We start from the raw sequence: 27,650 nt of genomic DNA, 5'->3' as shown, positions 1-27,650 counted from the left end.
TTGAGGACTAAGGTGCACCTGACCCAAGCCATGATATTTTCAATTGCCTCATATGCATGCGAAAGCTAGACAATGAATAAGAAAGAACAAAGAAGAATTGATGTTTGCAAATTATTGTTTTGGCGAAGAATATTGACTATACCGTGGACTGCCAAAACAACAAACGAAACTGTCTTGGAAGAAGTACAGCCAAGATGCTTCTTAATAGGGAGAATAGCAAGACTTCGTCTCATGTACTTGGACATGCTATTAAGAGGGGCCAGTCCCTGGAGAAGGACATCAAGCTTGGTAAAGTAGAGGGTCATCAAAAAAGAGGAAGACCTTCAGTGAGGTAGATTGACAGGGGCTACAACAATGGGTTCAAACATAACAACAATTGTGAGGATGCAGCAGGACTGGACAGTATTTCGTTCTGTTGTACATAAGGACATTATGAGTTGGAAAATCCTCAAAAAATAAGAAGAAATGCTCTGATTCTTAATTCTTATAGTATAACTTTCTGGTTAAATAATACTTATTCAAGAAAATCTGAAAAAGACAGTAAAGGATAATAAAAAAATCATTATTAACAGTTAACATTTTGGTATATTTGCTTTATTTTTTATATAAAATTGGGATGATATGTAATATAGCTTTGTCTTATTAAAAAATAAGGCAGACATTCTTGCTAAGCTAAGCTATTTTTTGGTGTTAAGAAGAATTCAGGGTATATTTTTGGTTAAAGGTTTACAGTTTCAAGATTATCTCAGGGCAGTATTTTCAGAGGTTCATTGAGCCTCCTTAGCTCCCGAAAATCTGGATTCCATGAGAATTGTAAATTCTGTTCTGCATCTTCCCTCTTTTGATCAGGATTCTCCTATACAACCTTTGATCAAAATGTTTAGTAATAATAGTAGCCAGGCACCATCCAGTTCTTCCGGTATAATGACAAAGGAGACACTTGTTCTTTTTTTTGAATGGAGCCCTGGTGGCACAGTGGTTGAGTGTTCAGCTGCTAACCAAAAGGTCAGGAGTTCAAATCCACCAGCTGCTTGTTGGAAACCCTATGGGGCAGTTCTATAGGGTCTCTATGAGTTGGAACTGACTTGACAGCAATGGGCTATTTTTTTAATATTCAGACAAGATACTATACCATATTATGAAACATTCTTTGAAAATATTATTATTAGTGGGTACCTAATATGTGGACCTTGGAGTCCTGGTGGCACAGTGGTAAAGAGTTCAGCTGCTAACAAAAAAGTCGACAGTTCGAATTTGCCAGCCATTACGTGGAAACCATATGGGGCAGTTCTACTCTGTCCTATAGGGTGGATATGAGTCGGAATGACTCGACAGCAACAGATTTGGTTTTGGAATATGTGGACCTAAGGTATTAGTGGTGCAGTGGTAGAATTTTTGCCTTCAATGCAGAACACCCGGTTTCTATTCCCAGCCAATGCACCTGCCTCATGTATAGCCATCACCAGTCTGTTAATGATGGCTTGCATGTTGCTCTGATGCTGAACAGATTTCAGTAGAGCTTCCAGACTAAGACTGACTAGGAAGAAAAGCCTGGCAACCTACGTCAAAAAAATCAGCCAGTGAAAACCCCCTATATGGATCAGAGCGGTCCAATTCACAACATGTAATGGGGATGGGGATGGCGCCGGACCATGCAGCTTTTAATTCTGTTGTGCATGGGGCCGTCAGTTGGAGGCCAACTCAACAGTAGCTGAAAACGTATATGCATCTACCATAATTCATTTCCATATTATTGAAAACAGGTTATTTTTAACTTTTCTCTGTCATAAACACCACCTTATAAGACATCCTTGTATAAAATTCATCTCTGTCTTGGAACTGTCTTCTAGCAGTACATTTTTGGGCCATGGACAATTTTAATGACTCTTGAAACGTACCACCAAATTGCTTTCCCAAAAAGCTCTCCCAACAGTCCTGGTAGTCTCACACCTCATACTTGGCAATTTAGAGTATTATAATTTTTAAAATTAACATTGTCTGCAGAACAGAATTTCAAATTCTCATGGACTCTAGACTTTCTGGAGCCATGGAGGGTGGATGAACCCCTGAAACTATTGCCCTGAGATAATCTTTAAACCTTAAGCCAAAAATATCTGCTAAAGTCATCTTAAAACCAAGCAATAGTTTAGCATCACTAGTGAAAAAAGTATGCCTTGAGCATTATGGTCTTTTAAGAACTCTCTAGATGGGATCAAACTGACAGCAGCAACTTGAAAGATTAGGTAGGAACCTTAGGGGACAGTGAGTTTATGTTAATGAGGTGGAACAACTCAGAAAAATGAGGGCGAGAATGGTTGCACAACTCAAAGAATGTAGGCAATGTCACTAAATCGTACATTTGGAAATTGTTGAATTTGTGTGTGTTTTGCTGTGTATATTCTCAACAACAACAAAATAAATAAAATTTGGAAAAAAACAACATTGTTCATTTTCTAGGATATATTAATTTATATTTGAGAACTAGTTACTTTGGATTATTTTTGCATGTTTATTGACCACACAAATGGCATTCTGAATATACAAGCTTCTTGAAGATACCAGCATTAAAAAAAAAACAAAAACAGCATAGCACTATATTGATGACAGTAACCCAATAAATGGAGCTCTGGTGGTGCAGTGGTTAAGTGCTCAGGTGCTAACCAAAAGGTTGGCAGTTCAAATCCACCAACTCCTCTTTGGAAGCCCTATGGGGCTCTTCTACCCTGTCCTATAGAGTCACTGTGAGTCAGAATAGGCTGTATGGCAATGGGCTTGGTTTGGTTTTTTGGTATCCAATAAATAAATTATGGGCCAGAAATTTTATCAAAAGGTTTAAAAAAAAATTTTAATCATAGACTCTTCTTTTTTTTATATTGTGCATTAGGTGAAAGTTTACAGAGCAAATTAGATTCCCATTTGATAGTTTGCACAAAAAGTGTTTCATGGCCTTGGTTTCATTCCCCGCAATGCGTCAGCACTCTATCCATTTCCACCCTGGTTTCTGTTTCCTTCCGTCCTGATTTTCTACCCCTTTTCCTGCCATCTCATCTTTGCTTTTGGGCAAATATTACCCTTTTGACCTTGTATAATTTATTGTTCTAAGGAGCATGTTCCTCTCGGGTGTTATTGTTTATTTTATGGGCTTGTCTACTGTTTGCTGGAAGGTAGCCTCCAGGAATGGCTTCAGTTCAGGTCAGAAGGGTGTCTTAGGACCATAGTTTCTGGGATTCCTCCAGTCTCTGTCACACCAGTAAATTTGGTCTTTTTTGTTAATTTGATTTTTTGTTTTACAATTTTCTCCCACTCTGTCTGGGACCCTCTGTTGTGATCCGAGTCAGAGTGGTTGGTAGTGTTAGCTGGGCACGATCTAGTTCTTCTGATCTGGCTGTGTAGGCTGTGGTTCATGTGGTCCTTTAGGCCTTTGGACTTTGCTTCCTTGAGTCTTTGGTTTTCTTCACTCTCCTTTGCTCCTGACAGGAAGAGACTAATAGATGTATCTTAGATGGCCACTCGAGAGCTTTTAAGATCCCAGATGCTTCTCATCAAAGTAGGGTGCCGGACATTGTCTTTAAGAACTACAATAGACCTTTAAGGAATAATTTTGTCTGTGACTTTTATTTCTGTAAATTTGTTTTCCCCCAAAAAGTAATGGTCTTGTATCAATCCACAAAATGAGGAATATTTTGATCTTACAAGATTTTTATTTCTGTTAAAAGTAGTAGAGTTTTCAGTATCCACATTACGCCCATATTAGAATGATTCTGCTAAATCATTAAGGATAAAAAAAGAACTATATTCAGTTTCTAGCTCATGATATTTGCCACTGAAATGTTTGTAAATTTAATAGTGTTAAAAATCTTTTTATTTCTATGGAATATTTTTTATTCAATGGGTTTTTTTGGGTATGTGGATAAGGTAACTGTAATACATACTTTTTTAAAAAACAGAACTTTAACTTTTAATGCTTAGGCTTAGATGCTTTAATAAACAGTGACTTAGAAATATCAAGAGGAACAAGCTTTTGAAAGAAACTGACATAGCTGAACCTTTCTATCAAGCCTGAAATGCTATCAACCACCTTTTAATATAATCATCTCCAGTCGTAAATATAATGTTCCTGTCTACATTTCTGGGAAACTTATCTTAAAATCCCATAGTTCCTTGGCTGGCCTTTTGATCTCTACTTCATGTGAGTTGCAGATTCTAATCAAGGCTCTTATAGGTAATTGAATCATTGGCTTTAGTTGTCTTTTTTAGCAAGGTCTGAGCAGCTAGGAATAGGACACTTACAAATGAGTACTCTGTTTTCTCTTATTTGACAGAAGCAAAAACATGGAGAAAAGAGGCATGTGGAGCCAACCTGGCCCTGCAACCACAGAACTTTTCAATACTCTCATCAGTAGATGATTTTTTAAACTCTTTTCTAAAGAACTTCCTAGTTAGTAGTACGATCTAAGCGTCATTGGACTCAATCAGTAATTTCTAATATTACAAATAATTGGAAAGAGAATGCATCAGAAATAACTTTTAGGAAGAACTTTTTTATTCATATAGAGAACATTTAAGACATAATCAAACATTTTCATGAACAAGGGTTTATTAGATTCCATGAAAACTGTCATATAAGGATGATTCCAATACAGTAATGTATATGCTGAATAAATGTTAAATCATTTCATAGAAGAAGGAATGTCAAGATTTCAATACCAGCTTACAACATCAACAGGAAATCACTTAGGAGTTTTTTGTGTGTTTAAAATCATAAATTACTGGCTACTAACTCTCTATATATGCTGTATTGGAAAAATTGGTTGGAACTGACAGGTAATTTCATAGCAGGTTCCTAAATATAGCCTTGGGCCTCTTCGACCTGTCTTGGTTAGGAACTCCTATGAGTCATTTAAGCAGTCTTGCACCTAACAGGAAAAACTTTAATTGCACCCAGCTTTCCCTGGTAAGAATGGACAAAGCACAGAAACTACACGTTAGTTCTGGCAAGAGCAGCTGAAAAATCAGCTGGGGGTTGGGTGTGTGTGTTTCTTTTTTAAATGTTTGGGCATTCACCCAGTCCTGTGGCTATGATATTCCTGGACTGGGCATACTGGTAGTGGAAATAGTGAAGGGTAATCAAACCACGAAATTCTCTGCAATACAGAATCTTACTCCAAAATAAGTTCTCCACCCTCTCGCTTACCACCCCGTGTCTAAAAGATTAGGTCTCAGACTATAAATTACTGTAGGTCTTTATTCTACTAGGCACCCAAAGGGAAGCTTAAAAATCCTAATCATCTTAAGCATTGTATTGTGTATATAATTATCAAGTTATTGATTTATATAAATTACAAATATAAAAATACAGAAACAAAACTTCCCTGTTAGAACTTGGTGAGAAGGAGGATGATACAGTTACGGGTTTTAGTTCATAAAATAGCTTCACAGTGAAAAATTACATCTGAGATCAAAGATAATTTGGTGTTTTCTACCACTGATATAGAAACAAGCAATTGGTAACACTTTTGGGGTTGGGGGAGGGTTCCTAATCAGGAGTGTGGAGTAACAGGTATCTCACTTTAAAGTAGAGGAATTCATAGGTTTCATAGGTTTCACCTTGAGGGCCAACACCAAGAGATTAGGGGTGCCTTTTCCCATAGCGCCTTGTTGAGAAAGAGTGTAAGGCTGCTTCCTCAGTTAGCTCTGATGGTCTCAAGCGCCGGAGTAAGAGGTGGTGGCACGCTTACCTCCTCTCTGCCATTCCTGGTTTAAATTAAGACATTCATTGGCACCCAGATTTGAGCCCAAAGTCTGTCACTTGGTAGCTGTGACCCCTTGGACATGTTACTTAACCTCCTTAAACCTCAGTTTCTTCATTTGTAAAACAGAAGTGATAAAAATACTTCCCTTAAAGGGATATTGTTTTTCAAGGATTAATAATGTTCAAAATATTTAAAGCAGGGCGTGGCACATGATAAACATTCTATAAGCATAAAGCTACTATTATTAATATCATTCACGAATGTTTTTTAATTAAGTCAGCCGTTTAATTTTTTCTTTTTTTTAAACACTGGCCCTTGGAAGCATAACAAGATAAAAGCGAAGCTTTTGTAGCTGAGGTTTGGCTATGCGCCCAGGGCCCCACCTACACTGCTCAGCTAACCCCGCGCCCGACACCCAGCGAAGCATCTTCAAAGAACCCCTAGGACTCCGTACAGCACAGTCTGAAAATCCCTGAAGAAGGTTATTTAGAAGTGAAAACAATGTTCCTCTTTTGAGGTTTGCTCGGCATTTGTAAGCCAGTTAGGCTTAAATAAGAAAGGTCATAGTCCGGGCAAAATGGCCAAATTTAAGGCTGAAAAAAATACGCCGTGAAGAAACAGTTTCTGAAAGTAAGGCTTTTTAAAAATCAGGTGGTAAATTTACATGGCTTTCATTAGAATAAAAATTTTTGCATCAAAATTATTGGTTCATCAGTTATAGCCAATGTTTACCACACTAATGGAAGATGTCTATAAAAGGCGAGACTGTGTGCAGGGGGACGGAACTATATAGGAACTTTCTGTTCTTTCTGTGCAATTTTCCTGTAAACCTAAAACTGTTCTAAAAAGTAAATTATGTTAAGAAAAAAAATTATTTTTGGTAAATAAAATAGGATTAAAATTCACTTTAGGCTAGTTTAAGGATAAAGTGGGTCCTTAAGCTTTGTCTTTATATCTAAAACATGGTTAGATTTAGATTTAAAAAATTTAGGCAGAGAAGATAACTCCCAAGATTTAGCCAAAGATCAGATCAGAGGGAAAAAGGGGGCTAAAGTAGCAACTCATTAACAGACGAAGGTGGGGAATGTGTGGATTATCCCTGAACTTCAAACACAAAAAGGGAAACTAAAGTACTCAAATAATGCATTCAATTTTAAATTCACATAAATAATTTCATTAAGTTTTTTATAAAAAATAAATATTGTTACTACTAATGATTCTATCAAAATACATTTTCTCTTTCAGGATGGATTTTAAAATGGCGATAACTTGTATTTGATTAGCTTATGTTGTAGAGTACGACTGCGTATACATCAATTTAAATCACTGTTTACTGAAGATAAAGCATTTCTAATAGCATTAAATAAATACACATGATCTGCATAATAACAATAGTGACCTAATACACCAAATGGTCTGGACACATTAGAAGGAAAAATTGTTTAATTATTCACCAAATTTACTGCTCAAACAAGTAAAGCCAGTTCATATGAAACTCCAGAGTTTATACTGAAACCTTTCTAAATCACATCCACGAAATGGTGGGAATTCTGCTTGAGGAATCCTCTTTTGAAAATATTGTCTCATGAAACTTGCAAATAATATTCCCCCTTCAATGTCCACAAATGAGAGAACCACGTTAATAAGCTATAACTATTACATCTTAGAAGCCTTGGAACACTCCCAACTCGGAAACTGAAACGTAAAAGCCTTAAGTGTACACCATGTTCTAATTATTAACCTCACAATGAAAATACTTAAATTATTGTGATGGGACTGAACTACCTAGTACATTAATCTTTAGTTCCAATCCCTTTTTTTCTTTAATGGCACAATTAAGTTTTGCTTTCTGTGTGTGCATGTGGCTAAAAAATGAAACTGTCAGTCTCCTTTCTTTTCTTTTAGGATACACAAAACGCCAGATTCTGCCTTAGCAGTTCTCTCTCACTAACCATCTCCAACAAGGAATTTGTTACTAAAGATGAGACTATAAGAAAAAAGATGCCTTGAAAAGTAGGGCCTTAATGGCAGTATGATGAATCAGAAAAATTCTTAACTGGTTTTTCAAATCACTCCCATCATATATGCAGAACATGGATTTTGACAATGGCAAACCAACTAATGCATATTTATCCATTTTCTGCTTGCAAAAATATTATCTGTATGCATCATTGGCACCTCGTTTCCAGAAAAGGCCATTTCGAGATTAGGTGAGTGTTACAGTGATTATTACAAAGAAATTGCTTGCATTAAACATAAACATTATAACAAATTGGCATGATGTCAGTGATAAAAGTTTAGAGAGTAAAAACATTCCCTCTTTTCCTCTCATATCCATAAATTGTTGAAATGGAAAAAAAAAAAACCCATCACTTACACAGGTAAACTGTGCTAGGATGCGCCACTCGCTCATATTCTCGGATTTAGTGCCCAGAGAGATGGAAGCTGTGGTGGTAATTTCCAAACAGCATGCAATAAACTTTATAGAATGCATTTTGGGGGGCTATTATGGAATTTCTTGACTCATATTTTTTTAAATAATTTTTATTAAGTGAAAGTTTACAAATCAAGTCCGTCTCTCACACAAAAACTTATATACACCTTCCTGCACACTTCCAATTTCTCTCCCCCTACCCACTCTCTCCCTCCACTCTCTCTTTTCGAGTCCATTTCGCCAGCTTCTAACCCCCTCTACCCTCTCATCTCCCCTCCAGGCAGGAGATGCCAACATAGTCTCAAGTGTCCACCTGATCCAAGAAGCTCACTCCTCACCAGCATCCCTCTCCAACCCATTGTCCAGTCCAATGCATGTCTGAAGAGTTGGCTTCGGGAATGGTTCCTGTCCTGGGCCAACATAAGACCTGGGGGCCATGACCACTGGGGGTCCTTCTAGTCTCAGTCAGACCATTAAGTCTGGTCTTTTTACGAGAATTTGGGGTCTGCATCCCACTGCTCTCCTGCTCCCTCAGGGGTTCTCTGTTGTGTTCCCTGTCAGGGCAGTCATCGGTTGTAGCCGAGCACCATCTAGTTCTTCTGGTCTCAGGATGATGTAGTCTCTGGTTCCTGTGGCCCTTTCTTGACTCATATTTTTAAAGTTCAAACTTTGAAGGAAATATTACGCTAAAGAACATTCAATAATATTTAGGACTTAACCAGCAAAACTGGATGGTACCCGGCTACCACCACCGACTGTTCTAACAGGGATCACAATAGAGGGTCCTGGACAGAGCTGGAGAAAAATATACAACAAAATTCTAATTCACAAAAAAAGACCAGACTTACTGGCCTGACAGAGACTGGAGAAACCCCAAGAGAATGGCCCCTGGACACCCTTTTTTTAAAAAAAATTTTTATTGTGCTTTAAGTGAAAGTTTATAAATCAAGTCGGACACCCATACGAAAATTTATAAATGCCTTGCTATGTACTCCTAATTGCTCTCCCACTAATGAGACAGCACATTCCTTCCCTCCACTCTCTCTTTTCATGTCCATTCATCCAGCTTCTGACCCTCTCTACCTTCTCATCTCCCCTTCAGACAGGAGATGCAAACATAGTCTCATGTGTCTACTTGATCCAAGAAGCTCATTTTTCACCAGTATCATTGCCTATCCCATAGTCCAGTCCAATCCCTGTCTAAAGAGTTAGCTTTAGGAATGGTTCCTGTCTTGGGCTAACAGAAGGTCTGGAGAACATGACCTCCGGGGTCATTCTAGTCTCAGTCAGACCATTAAGTCTGGTCTTTTTATGAGAATTTGGGGTCTGCATCCCACTGCTCTCCTGCTCCTTCAAGGGTGCTTGTTGTGTTCCCTGTCAGGGCAGTCATCGGTTGTAGCTGGGCACCATCTAGCTCTTCTGGTCTCAGGCTGATTTATGAGGCCCTTTCTGTCTCTGGGGTTCATAATTACCCTGTGTCTTTGGTGTTCTTCATTCTCCTTCGCTCCAGGTGGGTTGAGACTAATTGATGCATCTTAGATGGCCTCTTGCTAGCGTTTAAGACCCCAGGCGCCACTCTCCAAAGCGGGGTGCAGAATGTTTTCTTAATAGATTTTATTATGCCAATTGACTTAGATGTCCCCAGAGACCACCCTTTTAACTCAGTACTGAAGTTACTCCTAAGGTTCACCCTTCAGCAGAAGATTAGACAGGCCCATAAAACAAAATGAGCTAAATGGCCACACCAACCCAGGGACAAGGACAAGAAGGCAGAAGGGGACAAGAAACCCGGTAATGGGGAACCCAAGGTCAAGAATGGAAGAGTGTGGACACGTGGAGGGATTGGCCATCAAAGTCACAAAGCAATATGTACATTATTTAATAAGAAACTAGTTTGCTCTGTAAACCTTTATCTAAAGCACAATTAAAAAAAAAAAATTAGGACTTAAAGAGCCTACCTAACAAGGACAGTATCTCCCAGGGCTTTGAACCATTTCATTCCAGTTTTGCATTCCCACCCCAGGTATACTGAATCAGAATCTACATCTTAACAAATCCCCAGGTGATACTTATGTATAATAAATTTTGAGAACCACTCCTATATTAGTGGAACTGTTGGTGGTGTAGTGGTTAAGAGCTACGACTGCTAACAGAAGGTCAGCAGTTTGAATCCATCAGGCAGTCCTTGGAAACCCTATGGGGCAGTTCTACTCTGTGGTATGTGGTTGTTATGAGTCGGAATCAACTCAATGGCAAAAGGTTTGGTTTTGGTTTGCTCTACTAGCGGTTCTCAGAACTGGCCCCTAACCAGTGTATTAGCATCTTCTGGGAACTTGTTAGAAATGCAAATTCTCAGCAGGGGTTTGAACCGAAACTAACCAGCTTAGACACCAGGGCTTCCCTACTAGGTCCTTATAATCTTTTTCAAAGTAAGTATAAAAACAATAAAGCAGCCATAATTATAAGTCTATCCTGCTGCTGAAGGAATGACTTGAGTCTAAAGATACCTTAAGTTCTTCAAGAATTTTATAATAAAAATTAAAATATTTCTGCCTTCTTTTAGAATATGGTCTAAAATGCAATTGAAGAAAAACATTAACTCACCTTCTCTGTAATAGGTTTTCTAAAAGAAGTTGAATCATAAAATTTATTCATGTTAAAAATTTACTGCATTAAAAAAAACAATTTATTATGAAATTCCTGAAAGCCTGAGGTTAAGCAACATTTAAATTTTGAGATCAAACTGCAAATTTAATCTTAACACAGGGTTAAACTTGCTTTCTCCAAGATAAATATTATACCAGTGCCAGAAAATTAATATTTTAGTTTACAAGAAATAATTCTAAATATTTTTCTTTAAAATCTCTTGGATGTCAGTTTTTCATATTAAATATTCAATTCTTAGTCTTAAAGAGTGAAACATTGAACTGGGAAAGGATGAACAGCATGGGTTTCTGATACACCTATAGAAAGGAAAATGTAGACTTTTCTAGGCATGGAAAGATTTTAACGTCCTAAGTACTTCTCAAGGAGCCCTGGAGGTGCCATGGTTAAAGCGCTTAGCTACTATCCAAAAGGTCAGTGGTTGAAGCCCACTGGCCGCAGGAGAAAGATGTGGCAGTCTGTGTTCTACTCTGTCCTATAGGTTTGCTATGAGTTGGACTTGACTTGATGGCAATGGGTTTGGTTTTTTGGGAAGTATTTCTCAAATACAATATAAGCACCCACCCCTCCAATTTCCACAGTTACATACACCATTATGGAGGAGGATCAGACTTAATCTGTGTGGCTCTGGAAGATGGAATAAAGATCAATGTGTGGAAGTTGTAAGAAGACGGATTTCAACTGGACTCAGCCAAGAACTCTGATAGGACCCCAAGCTATTCTGACCTGCTGTGTGAGGTACCTAGCTGGAGGTGATTATTTATGGAATGAGTTCAAGCAGAGGCTGGACAACTATGTGTAGAGGTATATCAGATAAGTAGTTGTTTCTAAGGTCCCTTCAGCACTAATTTTCTATTAGTTTATGATAGTTACTAGAGATACATACATGTGGTGACATGACAAAGTCAGCTAGATACCACCTCATCAAATAATGTGTTAAAGGGGCTGGCATGCATTAAATATCTTCTGAAAAATAACTTTTCTAAAGGTGGCTTTGCAATGCAATATCAGGCCATGATGAGACTCCATATGGTAGAATGCAAATCTAAAGACCCTAAGAAAGACATAAGAGAAACTAAAGAACTGTGACCCAAATTAGGACTGTGATTAAAAAAAAAAAAAAATCCTTTTTACATCAAATGACAATGAATGATGTCGTTTAAGCAAGTATTTGTAAGCCCTAAACAGAGGTCAAGGCCGAAAGTCACCAGGGTTTAAGTGACTGTGGTCATTAGCAATGAATAAGAACACCTAGGTAAAGAACACATGGAAAGAAGAGTGCCAGCAAAGAACTAAGGGAAAGCCAGTACTTACCAGGCGAAGTAAGAGAGTCACATGAAGGATATTAGTTATTACCAGTGCCAAATCCTGTACGGTGTGGTAAAGATTTGGCAATTACAGTCATTAATGGCCTTTATGAGGGTCTAAACCAAACCAGACTCATTGCTGTTGAGTCAATTCTGACTCATAGTGACCCTATAGGACAGAGTAGAACTGCCCCATAGAATTTTCAAGGCTGTAAATATTTACAGAAGCAGACTGCCACTTTTCTCCCGAGGAGCAGCTTGTGGATTCGAACTTCTTACCCCTGCCCATCCCCCCACCCCCCAAAAAATCCACTGCCATCGAGTCAGTTCTGACTCAGCGAGCCCATAGGGTTTTCACGGCTGTAAATCTCTATGGAAGCAGACTGCCACATCTTTCTCCCGTGGAGCTGCTGGTGGTTTCCAGCCACTGATCTTTCAGTTAGCAATCGATCGCTTTAGCCATTGTGCCACCAGGGTTCCTTTTATGAAGGTAGTTTCATTCAAATGTTGAAGGTAAAATCTAGATTGCGGTGGGCAGAGGAGTGAATGGGACATGAGGTAGTAACCCTGCGGTATTCTTAACAGATGTCTCTCTCAGAGCTGCACCATCACGTCATTTCTGATTATATTTGCTATTTCCCACTGGGTATTAATGAGGTACCCAGTGGGATAGTATCTCATTAGACAGGAAGAGCAATACTTTTTTTTTTTAATCCCTTAGACTAACCTCCGATTGTGATTAATTTCAACCTTATAGTTTTTTTTTTTTAATAAGGAAAAAAATTGGAACTAGTTTAGATAGATATTGAAAGTGTTTTAAATTGAGTTAACTATAAACAACTATGTTCAGCGCTTGGTTCATTTGATACATACTTATTGAGAGTCTACTATTGTAAGAAACTGAGCATCACAAAACCCCCAAGATCGTCCTCAGTAGGGCTTAAAATGGGGAATCAGTGTTTGAAACAATGATACTGACTTCTGATTTAGTTCTAGTCTTTGATCTTGGGAGTTTATTTCTTCAGGGGCTTGAGGGAAAGTGTTTTTCAGGTTTGGTATTTTAGCTCAATAGCCCACAAGCTTAGCATTTTCAAGCTATGCTCAAGATGGCTGGAAAATCCAATTTATTGACATCTTTTATGAGTGTAGATATTAATGGAAGACTCCCAAATAGTTTACTTTCTAAAGGCTACAGAATATTCAGTTAAGATTGAAATCCGATCTAAATAAAAAGATCTTTTAAAACAGGATAAAGTGGCAATAAAAACGGTCTAGATTAGAAAGGTACCTATTTTAATCAGCAAGTAAAATTCTCCTCTCATGAACTCTGAGTGTATTTCTGAATCTAATGTATTCCTTATTTCTTTTATTTAGGAAGCAGAGTATAAAAGAGATGGAAACAGCTTGAGTACTGAGATGAGTGTATAAATGAAACCCTATGAAGGTCTTATTGTTTAATCAGAGCTATCTGAGTAAAGTTGTTCTCCTTCTGGACTAAAGTATAAGGCCCGCTGTTAGTCCAGATTTGTACATCTGGAAAGGAAGTAATTCACTGATGTTAACAAGGCACGTCGTTATTCACTGTATGTGCTGATTGCAAGGACCAAGCTGAGAGGGAGGGAGAAAAGTGTGACAGAGACCATGTGGCCCATAGAGCCAAAACTATTTATTATCTGGCCCCTTACAGAAAGTTTGCTGACCCTTACATTATTAGAACCCTGATTAAAAAAGCTAAGTGCAAAATTCACACACACACACACACACACGACATGAATGAGACAATTGGGTATAATTTCTGTGTTTAAAAAAAGAAACATCAAAATTATCATTTTCCTTGAGAATAACTTGAAAAAAACGACAGATGCTTGTGATTTCACCCTTTGTAAAGATATGATATTCCTTCTCTGCAAAAGAAATATGTGATACATTAACTCTAAGGGCCTGCAATTTTACTGAACTGCTTTATTAGTTGGGAAGTCTCCTCTAGGTCAAAATGCCTTCATCGTCTAGGCCCTCAAAACAGTAGGTAGGCTCTAGTAAGGTGTCAGTTTCTCAAATGCATACTGAGTCTTCTGAGAAAAGAGCTTTGCTAATACTACATACTTGTTCAATATAAAAAAAATATATATAAGGGGTAACAAATCTTTTCCTCAAGACTTTAAGATATATATTCAAGGTAAAGGTATTCTTTCTTTTATTAAGTTGAAGGGGACATCTTAACTCAGTCTGCACCGTTTTATATTTGTAGTCATCCTACTTCAGTTTATTGTACTGTGGTGGCTTGTGTGTACCTGTGATGCTGGAAGCTATACCACCAGTATTTCAAATACCAGCAGGGTCACCCATGGTGGACAGGTTTCAGCAGAGCTTCCAGACAAAGACAAAGAAAAAGGACCTGGTGGTCTACTTCAGAAAAAAGTAGCCAGTGAAAACCTCATGAATAGCAGTGGAACACTGTCTGTTATAGTGTGAGAAGCATGAGACCCTCAGCTTGGAAGGCACTCAACAGATGACTGGGGAAGAGCTCCCTCCTGAAAGGAGTCGGTCTTAAGGATGGGGTAAAGCTTTTGGGGCCTTCATTTGCTGAGATGGCATGACTCAAAATGAGAAATAGCTGCAAACATCCATTAATAATCAGAACATGTAAAGTACGAAGTATCTATCAATCTAGGAAAATTAGAAGTTGTCAAAAACAAAACGAACCACATAAAGATCAATATCCTAAGCATTAATGAGCTGAAATGGGCTGGTACTGGCCATTTTGAATTAGACAATCATATGGTCTACTACGCCGGTAATGACAACTTGAAGAGGAATGACATTGTCAAAAAGAACATTTCAAGATCTATCCTGAAGTACAATACTGTCAGTGATAGGATACTATCCATATGCCTACAAGGGAGACTAATGAAAACAACTATTCAAGATTTTGCACCAACCACTAAGGCCAAAGATGAAAAAACTGAAGATTTTCACCAACTTCTGCAGCCTGAAATTAATCAAACATGCAATCAAGATGGATTGGTAATTACTGGTTATTGGAATACAAAAGTAGGTAACAAAGAAGAAGGATCAGGAGTTGGAAATATAGCCTTGGTGATGGAAATGATGCTGGAGATCACATGACAGAATTTTGCAAGACCAACAACTTCTTCATCTCAAATATGTTTTTTCAACAATGTAAATGGCGATTATACACATGGACCTCACTGGTTGGAATACACAGGAATCAAATCAGCTACATCTGTGGGAAGAGAAGACGGAAAAACTCAATATCATCAGTCAGAACAAGACCAGGGGCTAAAGTCGAAGCTGAAGAAAATTAAAGTGAGTCCACAAAAGCCAAAATACAACCTTGACTATATCCCACCTGAATTTGGACCATCTCAACAATAGATCTGATGCACTGAACACTAATGACCGAAGACCAGACAGGCTGTGGAATGACTTCGAGGACATCATACATGAAGAAAAGCAAAAGGTCATTAAAAAGACAGGAAAGAAAGACAAAAATGTATGTCAGGACAGAGGCTGAAACTTGCTCTTGAACTTAAGAGCTGCTAAAGCGAATGGAAGAAACGATGAAGTAAAGGAGCTGAACAGATTTCAAAGGGCAGTCTGAGAAGATAAAGTATTATAATGAAATGTACAAAGACCTGCAGTTAGAAAACCAAAAGGGAAGAACACACTCAGCATTTCTCAAACTGAAAGAACTGAAGAAAAGATTCAAGCCTTGAGTTGCAATACTGAAGGATTCTACAGGGAAAATATTGAATGATACAGGAAGCATCAAAAGAAAATGGAAAGAATACACAGTACCAAAAAAAAAAAAAAATTGGCAAACATTCAACCATTTCAGGAGATAGCATATGATCAAGAGCCAATAGTCTCGAAGGAAGAAGTTCAAGGTGGATTGAAGGCTTTGGCAAAAAACAAGGCCTCGGGAATTGACAGAATACCAGCTGAGATGTTTCAACAAACAAGTGCAATGCTGGCAGCACTCACTTCCCTATGCCAAGAAATTTGGAAGACAGCTACCTGGCCAACCAACTGGAAGAGATCCATATTTGTGCCCATTCCAAAGAAAGGTGATCCAACAGAATGTGGAAATTATCAATCATTAATATCAAACAAAAGTAAAATTTTGCTGAAGGTAATTTGAAAATGGTTGCAACAGCACATCAACAGGGAACTGCCAGAAATTTAAGCCGGGCTCAGAAGAGGATGTGGAATGAGGGATATCTTTGCTGATGTCAGATGGATCTTGGCTGAAAGTAGAGAATACCAGGAAGATGTTTACCTGTATTTTATTGACTATGCAAAGGCATTCAACTGTGTGGATCATTAACATATTATGGATAACACTGTGAAGAATGGTAATTCTAGAACACTCAATTGTGCTCACGAGGAACCTGTACATAGACCGAGGCAGTCATTCAGACACAGGAAGAGGATACTACGTGGTTTAAAGTCAGGAAAGCTGTGCGTCAGGGTTATATCCTTTCACCATATTTATTCAATCCGTATGCTAAGCAAGTAATCAGAGAAGCTGGCCTATATGAAGAAGGTGGCATCAAGATTGGAGGAAGACTCATTATCAAAACCTGTGTTACGCTGATGACACAACCTAGCTTGCTGAAGGTGAAGAGAACATGAAGCACTGCTGATAAAGATGAGACTACAGCCTTCTGTATGGATTACACCGCAACATAAAGAAAACAAAAATCCTCACAACTGGGCCAGTAAGCAACATCATGATAAATGGAAAAAATACTGAAGTTGTCACAGATTTCATCTTACTTGGATGCCAACCAACGCCCATGGAAGTAGCAGTCAAGAAGTCAAATGACGTATTGCTTTGGGCAAATCTGCTACAAAAGACCTTTGAAGTGTTAAAAAGCAAAGATGTCACCTTGAGGACTAAAGTAAGCCTGACCCAAGCCATAGTATTTTCAATTGCCTCATATGCATGTAAAAGCTGGAGAATGAAAAAGGAAGATCAAAGAAGTGATGCCTTTAAGTTATGGGGTTGGTGAAGAGTATTAAATATACCATGAGTTGCCAAAGAACAAAGAAATCTGTCTTGGAAGTACAACCAGAATGCTCCTTAGAAGAAACAATGGTAAAGAGTTTGTCTCCTGTACTTTGGCCCCTGGAGGACATCATGCTCAGTAGGGAGTAAATGAAAAAGAGGAAGACCCTCAACGAGATGGACTGACACAGTGGCTGCAACAATGGGCTCAAGCACAAGGATTTTAAGGATGGTGCAAGACCAGGCAGTGTTTCGTTCTGTTGTACATAGGGTCGGTATGAGTTGGAACCAACTCGAGAGCACCTATCCTCCACCCATACCTGATTTTTATACTTGTTGAAAGATCGTTTTGGTAGGCAGTTCTCTACTTGTCTAATTTCCCATCTCAAGTGGCTTGCAGTAGCAGAATAATTGAGAACAGCATATACAGTATGACCTTATTATCCATCACAAGGCTTAATCATTTTTTGACAATGAGCATTCAACATGCGTGTGTTAAATGTCTGACCATAGAAGAGTCCACAGACTGAAATGGGAGCTCATATGGGGAGCATAGTGTTAAGTCACCGGTAATAGCAAAGAAGGGCCAACAAATACAGACTAGGGTGCCAAAGAGACAGCGACATTCAGAAGGCAGGAATAGGGCAAAAATAGGGAAATTTAAGAGTACCAAGGAGAGAAAAACTCTGACAGCATATATATAAAACTGGTTGTTTACTCTTAATAATTTCCTCAAGTTTCTTTACTATAAATGAGGGTTATAACCCTGGACTAGTATACTTGCTACACTGCCATTTTTGGGAATGTTAGTCTTATTTAATGATTTAAGTGGCAACTATCTGAAAAATTAGTGTGACAAAACTTTCTTTGGAGAGTTACCCACATCTCCATGTAAATGCATGCCATCACCCCAATTTAGGAATCAAGATGCTACCAGCTGACTTGGGGATAGGAAGCGGGTTGATTAAATCTTATCTTACCTTTCACATGGACACATACCTTTCATATGATAAAATATAAATGCCAACACTCAAAATCCCTCTTCACAAATACAAAAATCGTATGGGCAACTAAAACATTAAATCCAAAATCTTTATTAATGCATTGTTTTACTCTACATCAAAGAGTAAACTCAAATATGGCTTTCTAGTTTTTAACATCTTCCTTATATACACTCTGAATGTTAGACATTTAGATGTTATGCCAGTCCATTATTTTAAAACAAATATTTTGCCACAAACAGCTAATACTTAATCTCCTATTTTGAGTAATGGAGATGGTATGGGGGGTGGGGAGGAGGGATCACAAAATAAAAGGCTATCTGCGTTGAGATCTCTATATGATACTTGGTCATTACATCTTGAGCTATGGTCACCTATGAGTGTGAGTACTTGGCAGCACAAAACTACTACCCCTAAATGAAACTAGTTTGTTTGATAGCTACACACCATGAGATACTAGTAGGCAAAATCCTATCAAAAGAATTGCTAATGTCATTAGTCATTTACTTAGTAAATACGGAGCATCAATTATCTGAGTATACTTTGTAGTCTGTAATTTCCACGTTTTCCCCAATCTTACACAAATTTCAAGACCTTGCTAGAAAAAACACGATTTGAATGACAGTTTGATACAGGGAAAAAGATAGTGAAGTGGAAGTACAGGAGCCCTGGGTACTAAAACTGACAATGTTGCTGTATTAACCTTTCTTGGCCTCGATTCCTCATTAAATACTCTTAAGGTCTCTTTCAACCTAAAAATTTCTATGATTATATTGAAATTGTTTGATTTATTGCTCTCTCACCAACTGTTGGGATACATGTCAAGAAGTTAGATTGTCTTTTGTGTATCTTCCACTAAGATTTTAAAACATACCTTTCTAGTTATGCTTGCGAGTACTATTTTCTCACTGCCAAACTCGTCTCAAAAAACATTCTGCCTGACAGTGAAAAGGTAATATTAATAGCATTTAAAGGCACCATGCAGAAGAGCCTGTTTTTCATTAATTTTAATAGATTCCCTGTAGTTTATTTTCTTTAGTTCAAACTTCAGAAAACATTTATGCCAGAGACTAAGTTTTGAAGGACCTCTAATATTCTTATCTAACAATAGATCCAATAATTCAGTTTGCTACACTTCTCAATGATTTGTAGCGAAAACACTGTACTTCTGTACAATGATTTGTAGTGAAAACAAGAGAGAGGAGCAAAAAACCGCAATTAGTGAATTCTTCCATAAAGCTTAATTTGATATCTAAATCCCAATTTTGTCTTTTTTGGTGACAAATTACCCATTATGGAATTTTTATTACTACATATAGTATTAATGTTCTCAGTAAGCAAAATAAAAACATGAAGGCCCACCCCATCAAAATAAAACAAAAACACTCTGTGAAACAGAAATGGTCAACACTGCCTCAGCCAAGGCCATCACCAGGTAAGCTCCACTTTGTCGTGAACATGTGCTACAGTAAAGAAATTCAGTCTTCTCTGAAGCAACTCCACTTCACCTTTGGTTGTTTAAAACTTGCTTTTTAATCTTGAGCCAAATGGTCCCAATTCTAACATCTTAAAACCATATACAATATATAATTATTCTGCCACATGACAATTCTTCACATTTAAAATACCCTATGCAGCTGCTGCTCTTTCCTTCACCTTTCTCCAAACTAAATCAACGTTCTTTAGTCAAGTCTGAATAGATGGTCATTCTGGTTTCCTTTGTTCTAGTAACTATTACTAACTTAAAAAGAGAAAAACCTAGAAAACAAATTAGGTATTTTTTTTCCTATATTAAATTTAAATATAAAAACTTGAAACATTACATATCTGTATGATGGTTATGTGTTAACTTGGCGAGGCCATGATTCTCAGTGGTTTGGCAGACATTATGTAATCATCCTTCATTTAGTGATCTGATGGGAGCAGCCAATCAGTTGAAAAGGGAGTTTCCTTGGGGGTGTGGCCTGCATTCAATATGTCTGTGAATGTTCTGGCAAAGCTTGCTCTCTGGATCCTGCATTCAACTTGTCATCTTCTGACTTCCGGTTCTTGGGACACGAGCCAGCAGCCTGCTGCCTGACCTACTGATTTTGGGTTCATCAGCCCCCACAACCATGTGAGTCAACACAAGCTTCCAGCCTGGACCTCACCCACGGATCTGGGACTTGCCAGCTTGCACAACTGCTCAAGACATTTCCTTGAAATAAATCTATACATATTTAAATTGATACGCTTCATTGGTTTTGTTCCTCTAGAGAACCCTGGGACAACTTGTAATTTGTTAATCTTCTAATAAGTTATTTACAGGATGAAGCAATAGTTTATCTTTGCTTTTCAGCCCACTGGCCCAAAATTATGCACCAGGGTAAATGACAGGGAAATATTTTTTAAAGATTTTCAAAATCCTGAGTAAAGATGAAAGACAGATGATACTCATCACAAATCACTGCTATCTATTAAAGCAACTCTCCAAGGATTTACTTATTACGAGGTAGTCTGTGTCATTTATACACTTTCATATAAAAACATACAAACAAAAAACCCTTACAATATTCTATAATTCAAACTACAAGGCAAACCTTACGTACAAAGATATCTGAATTACAGGCAAGTCAAAATTTACAAAGGTGTTCCCCTACTCCAATTATTCTAAATTAGTACACTTACTTTAAAGGCAAAAAAATCTGAATTAAATGTCAGAGTCAATAAAATTCACAAAGCCAGAAGCGGTTTAGTGCTCACAAGTTTATATTTTTAGGTTTGATAAAGATTCTTGTGTATTTTCTAAATACACAGACAAAACAGTTTTGGAAGTTTACATACATGTCTGAGGACACTTATACTAGGTAGGTAAATTACATTAAAAAAAAAAAATTGGTCTTCGTAAAAGATCTTACCAAAGAGCTTTTACAAACAGCAGGCAGAAGAAAGTATTCTTTTATGTTTACAGGGTTTAAAATGATGATTCTCCCATTTCATAACGGCCTCAACCATCCCCCTCCTCAACCCAAATATTTTGTTCTCAATAGCCAGTGTACTCCAAATTTAAGTACCCAATGTCATAAAATTCAAGGCTAGAAATCATTTTTTCATGTGTGCTTATCCCTAACACATTTTAAACTACCTAGAATTGTTCACTTGAATGCAGGGATATTGCAGGAAAAGAACTTCCCATTTTAAATCCTAAAGTCACTAAGAAAAAAACACCTGCTAGTTCTAAGCACATATTTATGTACCATAGTTAAGTTTAAGGATCTGGGTGACTGAACGGCACAGACAAAACTGGGGTTCATATCTAGTTCAGTTAAAAACCATCCTTTTAAAAATGAAAATGCTACAGCCAATTAATAGCATGTGCTACACTGTGTTTGGGTACCTTATTACAGTCAAGTGACAAAACAATTGCTTTATTGGGAGGGAAGAGTAGTAAAGGTATTTATTTGGGGGAGGACAGATCAGACACCCAAATTTCTAAAACAGCTGTATGGGCGTTTTATAGAGGAAACGTCTCCATAGAAAGACTTCTTTAAAGAGCTGAAATTCTACAAAAGAGCTATTTAATGAGGCAGAAATAGAGCCTCCTGGAAAGATACGGGCATCAGAATCAGACCTGATTAATGGAGTTAAATCAGGCAAATTTCTGAATTTCTTTGAGTCTTTCCTCATCTATAAAATGGAGACAATAGCACCTACCTTATAGGGGTTTCAGTGATGTAAAGCGCAACAAACGGCACAAGTAGGCACTCCATGGGTACCAAAAAAATGGTAGCTTTTGGAATCACTATTCAGAAAAATAAACCTAAACCTTTCACACCACGTTCAGAAAATCCTAAAAATATAAATAAAGCTCAATGTTTTTTAGTTTAAGATTTTTAAAACTTATTTTCTATCACATTCCCCCATACTATGCTACTCCATCTTTAGGCCTCCTTTTACGCTGTATTGTATTAATACAAATTTCCAAGCCTTAATCCTTGCATTTCCTATTTTCTCCCTCCCTTTGCCCTTTTTATGATTTTCCCCCTTCTTGGTTCACATCTATAAGTAAACAGCTAAGATGTAGTGTGCACTTATTATGTAGCAGGTAGTGTTCTAAGTGCTTTCTCACTCTTCATCAGAATGGCTCCACCTAAACCAGCTAGTGTTTTACCCCCAAATTTCAAAGCTACTCATTACTGTTCAGTGTCCCCTTCCTAAAGTTTTTCTTTTAGCTCTAAATTGCTAGGATGCTAGAATTTAGCAAAACATCTAGTGAATATGAAAAATACGGCCAGTTAACAATGACAAAGATGGGACCATATGGAAGTAACTGTCTCTGAGAATCATAAAGAACGAATACATGATCTTTATTTATGGGAGGGACTGCTACTAGAGAGTGAATATGAAAGAAAGTTTATACTCTTCCCATTCATTAAAATTAAAAGCTCTAAAATATATTTCATTTAAAATATAAGTTACAAGAGAAAAATTCAACAAGTGTGTACCACATAATTCTGCCAGGGCTCCATAGACAAAATTATGAGTATTCCATTGTTACCTCTGAGACCAATCCTAAGTTCTTAATATCTGTCAACTTCCTGAAATTGTACTGTAAGTCAGAAAAAAGAATATACTTAAAAAAATAGAAATGTCCAGTAGTATACCTTAGTACTAAAACTATTTTTTAAAAAAGATCTAGAGGAAAAAGACAGTCCCTCAAGATCATAAAACAAAATAAATTAGGCAGTCAGCAAGTAGAAAAATCTGTCAATTTTGTTTCTGGTAAAACGTTTACTTTAAAAGAAGAAATTTTATATAGGCTGAGGCTAATATAGTCAAGAGTATAAACATTTTCCTTTGGATTACCTTTCTAAAAACAAACCTTTAAAGTATTATATTTCAGTTGACTAAAAATATAGCCAAATCTGTCATAACACAATATAAAAGGTAATGGACAATTATATTTTAAATTAACAGTAACAACCCATCTACATCAAACCTTGTTTCCAACTAAAACCAAAACAAAAGCACAACAATCCTGTAGTGTACCAAGTGTATATTTCAATTTACTGTATGCAATCTAACAAAAATTTGGTCATAATTTACCAGATATACATAAATGATTTAAGTAAAAGAAAATTCAGTTTCAAGAGAATAAGTTCATATCTTAAAGAAAAGTAAAAGTACATTAAGAATGTAAAGCCAAGTCCAGTTTCTATGCAATAAGTGAACTGTAGTCTAATAAAGCAGATTTAGGTGATTTTCAGATATATATCTTTTCTCTTTAATATATATTTATATATAGACAGATCTACCAATTGTAAACTATGGTTTATTTTAAAGGAGGGGGATAAATGGGATGAAAGAAATCTTTATACTATACTTACATATTCACAAAGCAGAACATTGTACGTTTTAAAATACTTTCTCATTCATAGTATCTTTGCCCAGCTAATTCTACTTTGGACCCCACCAGAACAACATTTTACTCATCTGACTAGAACACTGAGAATAAGATGTATTCTTCAGTTTTCAACAAAAATGAAACCAAAGCTAGTCACCTGTCCAGTTTATAGTTATGTAGAAACTATAATAACGTTTAGATGTCCAAAGATGCATCTAGCTGTGTAACTGTAATTTATCTTTGATTTATCCAAGCAGAAACGCCAGTGTCTAACACATCATCAAACCATCATTCTACTGAAATAAGAGACAATGACAACACTTGTCTCTTCAAATATACCAACTTATCAACTTTGATCAGATGGAGCACCAAAAGGATTTTGTCTGTCAAAGTACACTTTGCAATTTTTTCCACATGACTAGCATAATTTAGTTACCTGATATAAAATAGGAAAATATACTCAATTTTTATTTAAAAGAAAGTTGAAAATATGATGTCCTTCAATCTTATATAATATACAATATGTTCCTGATAAATGCTGTGCATGTTAATATTACTATGCGAAATGTTGCTGTGAGTTCAATGATCTAATTAGCTAATTCATCTGCCACCAGGTTAAATAAACCTGATAGTTTTAGCTTAATATATTTACCCTTTGTACCCTGAAGAATTCAGTTAATAAAACAATAAATCGTAAAGCCTCTCAATATTTTATTTGTAAGATTTTGTAGATTGTTGAATCCTGGTTACCAGTAATAAGAGTATGTATCAAGGTATGGTGACTTTAAGGAATTGAAAAACTAATTATCCACCAAAATTTTAAAACAATATCCTGGGTAAGTATGAAACAAAAGAGAAGGCAATTTTTGTGTTAATTTTAATGATAAAAAGGGCACAGGAATAAAAACCTGATATTTCACTTATATTGCATAACAAGCTAACCAAACTGGACATGGAGGATAAATTATAAAACATATCATCTTGCTCATTGTTTCTATGACTTTTCTTTCAATTAAGATTTATGTCTTTCAAATAGGACTGAGGTATAGTACACTGGCAAAAAAAAAAAAAAAAAAGGCTTAACAAGAATAGTGCCAAAGTAACAGATACCCAAAACCGAGAATGCCATGTCAGAAAACGTCATATAGTAACCATTTATCAGATTAAAGCAGCAGGAGAAAGTTACTTCTAAATCATAATCATTTTAGTGGTATTTGTCAACTTCACCACGGTAACTTTGCAACATCATTCTACATTTGTGAAGTAGTAAAATTCATGTCAAAAAGGAAAGGGGGAGTGGAGGAAGTCAGTTAGTTCATTCCAATAAATTACCTCTCCAGTTCTTATAAACATGCCTATCAGCACAAAATTGAGAAATAATACCTATGACTAGAAGAGACTTGGTTTAAGTTATGAAGCAAATTAAATTGGGAAATACAAGAAAGTAGAACCAATGGGGTTGGAAAAGCCCCTCACTGAAAATCTTATTTAAAAAAAAAGAAAAATAGAAACAAAACTCTACTAGTACAAACTAGCCTGAGTGGTTTGATGGACAGAGTGATTGGGTCAGCTGTCACTGTACTTCCATAAATGGATTTTCTTCATTCATTCATGTTAAAGTGGCACATGAATGTAAGTTCTACAAGGATACGTACTACATTTTCATAGGACCCAAAGAGTTACTGTATATCTTATAAATAAAAAATATTTTTACTTTCATAACTGACTGAATATGTGGGGACTTCATGTAATCCAACCACAAGGTTGTTTGCTGTACAGTCCTGTGCAAATATAAAAAAATTTTTTTGCTATAAGGCTTTGACCCTACAGTTTTCACAGCAACATAACTACCATATTATGTACCATATTATGCAAGCCTTCAAGTTCAACAATTCAAATTGTCGATTCATATTATGTCCAAATGCAGCATCCTTGAGGAGTATAGTAGGTCAGTTAATCATCTAGAGACATACAAACATCTCCAGATTCATCCCATCGAGACGGGTCATTCTGATCTTCTCCATCATCAACCAGCTCTTCATCAGCTTCTCCTCCTTCATTCTCTTCATATTCCTCATCCCGAGGGAAATCTGTGTCCTGTCCCTGATCGACACCCTCTTGCCCTCCTGGTTGTGATTTATCTGCACAGTCTACACAAACACCATAGCGCCGAGATCCATGTCTTATTCCAACACTGGCTGCTAACATGAAGATCTTCTTACACACCATACATTTGTATTTTTTATCCTTTTTATGCACCTAATTGAAGGGGGGAAAAATCCAGTATAAGGATAGTATGCATAGACAATATAATGCATTTGAACCACTCAGATTAAACCATTCATTTAACTATGAGTGAATACACCATTGTTTTCCTGAGTGGAGTTCAGTATCAGTTCACATATTGCATTCTTTATTTACAGCAATTTCTCTAACAACCAACCTTTCTTAAATATGCAAGTTACAATATTAAAACCGCTTTAAACTTCACTGACATAAATATAGTTTATCTCAAGGATCAGTTATATTTCAAGTTACTTACCAGGGAATGTCTTTTTACATGTTCTCTTCGAGTAAACAGCTTTCCACAAATATCACAGCTAAATGACCTCACTCCTGTATGAATGAGCAAGTGCCTTTTTAGTGTTCGTCTGTATTTGGCTACATAGCTACAATGAGGGCATTTTAATTTGTTCATGGTTAGAGATGATTCACCTTTGAGAGAAAAAAACAACACTTATTATACAGTAAACAGAGTATCTGTTATCAAAAGTGTGTCTTTAGCTTCTTCTGTCTCTGAAAACAGCAACAGATATAGAGTACTATATCTGATCTTTTTAAAAATCAAAACCATGGAAGCTTTTAATCTTTAAAAATTATTTCGGAATTCTGTAAATGTTTACTTGACTAGTACTTGCCATTTTCCCAGGTTTCTTGTTTTGGCCAAGATTCGGGCAATAATCCATATTTGAAGTCGTTTGAAGCACCTGGTATCAATCCATATTTAAAATCATTTGAAGTACCCGGTATCAATCCATACTTGAAATCGCTTGAAGGGCCAGGCATCAACCCATATTTGAAATCATGCGAAGTACCTAATACAATTAAAAAGTGATTTTGAAGTAATGATGGTAATTAAGACCTGTCTCTTAGTCAATAAAAATAAATGAAGTCTTCATACTTTATTACCACAACTATAATATCCTGACTGGTAGGGACCTTATACAAAACTATTTGAAAGTTTAAAACGGAATTCATCCATAGGAAAAATTTCAATAAAAAAACGAAACTGAACACTACATTAATTGCAGGTGAAGGTCACAAGAAACCACCCTGTTTAAACACTGGGTTTTAAAACATTCTAAAAACAGAACTGTCTTAACAGCTGTTATCCCTAGCTATTCTATCACTTGAGACATTTACCACCCTGAAGCCCAGCTACAGAATGGCACAATCTCCTTACTGCACCCAAGACAATCACATAGGCTTGTTTTAAGACTATCAGTACAGAGAAACTAAAGATAAAAAATATAAATATGAGGAACTACAAATTTAAAGTACTTCTATTACTAGACCCTTGTTTGCTGTTTCAGATACTTTGGAGCAGGTAACTGAATGCCCTCGCGGGGTTCATGGAAACGTCTCCTTTTTCTTTCTAACCCCATCTTTAAATAAAAGGCCAGAAGGTAGAATCAAAATAGAATAGTGAATATCCCTTAGGGAATTTGTGCCTGAGGACCTTCAGACCAGCTAGAACAGGAATGATCACCTTTGAATTTAATTACACCTTCAGTTTGTAATTCCTTAGGTCTAGGAATCATTTGGCAATATGAATATATCCAGAATACTCCATGGTTATTACCACCCTGGTCTAGTCAACCACCAACTCTTGCCTCTGGACCATTTTCAACAGCCAGCAACTTCCCTCCCTGTTCCCACTACTGCCTTCCTAGAGTCTATTTCTCAACACAGCAGTCAGAGACTGTCACTATTCTGCTTAAAAGTCTGCAAGGACTTCCCATCTCACTCGGGTATAATGAGTATCTTATAAAGCCCTACATTTTGTGCTCCCAACC

At 36.9% G+C, this 27,650-nt stretch overlaps 1 protein-coding gene across 2 annotated transcripts in view; it reads right to left on the bottom strand.

Moving 5' to 3' along the window:
• Positions 1-21,604: 21,604 nt before the first annotated feature.
• Positions 21,605-27,650, bottom strand: part of ZBTB10 (zinc finger and BTB domain containing 10) — a 37,246-nt gene continuing 31,200 nt past the window's right edge. For both annotated transcript variants that reach the window (XM_064267866.1, XM_010588372.2), the window contains 3 exons: positions 26,493-26,669; positions 26,117-26,289; positions 21,605-25,833 (listed from right to left, as the gene is read on the bottom strand). In XM_064267866.1, the coding sequence (XP_064123936.1) occupies positions 25,528-25,833; positions 26,117-26,289; positions 26,493-26,669 (656 nt within the window). In that variant the 3' untranslated portion in view covers positions 21,605-25,527. The remainder of the gene's footprint in view (positions 25,834-26,116; positions 26,290-26,492; positions 26,670-27,650) is intronic.

Source organism: Loxodonta africana, chromosome 14 (genome assembly GCF_030014295.1).
Source record: "Loxodonta africana isolate mLoxAfr1 chromosome 14, mLoxAfr1.hap2, whole genome shotgun sequence".
Taxonomy (NCBI): domain Eukaryota; kingdom Metazoa; phylum Chordata; class Mammalia; order Proboscidea; family Elephantidae; genus Loxodonta; species Loxodonta africana.
Note: the sequence above shows the minus strand (reverse complement) of the source record. Positions and strands in the feature narration are given on the sequence as shown.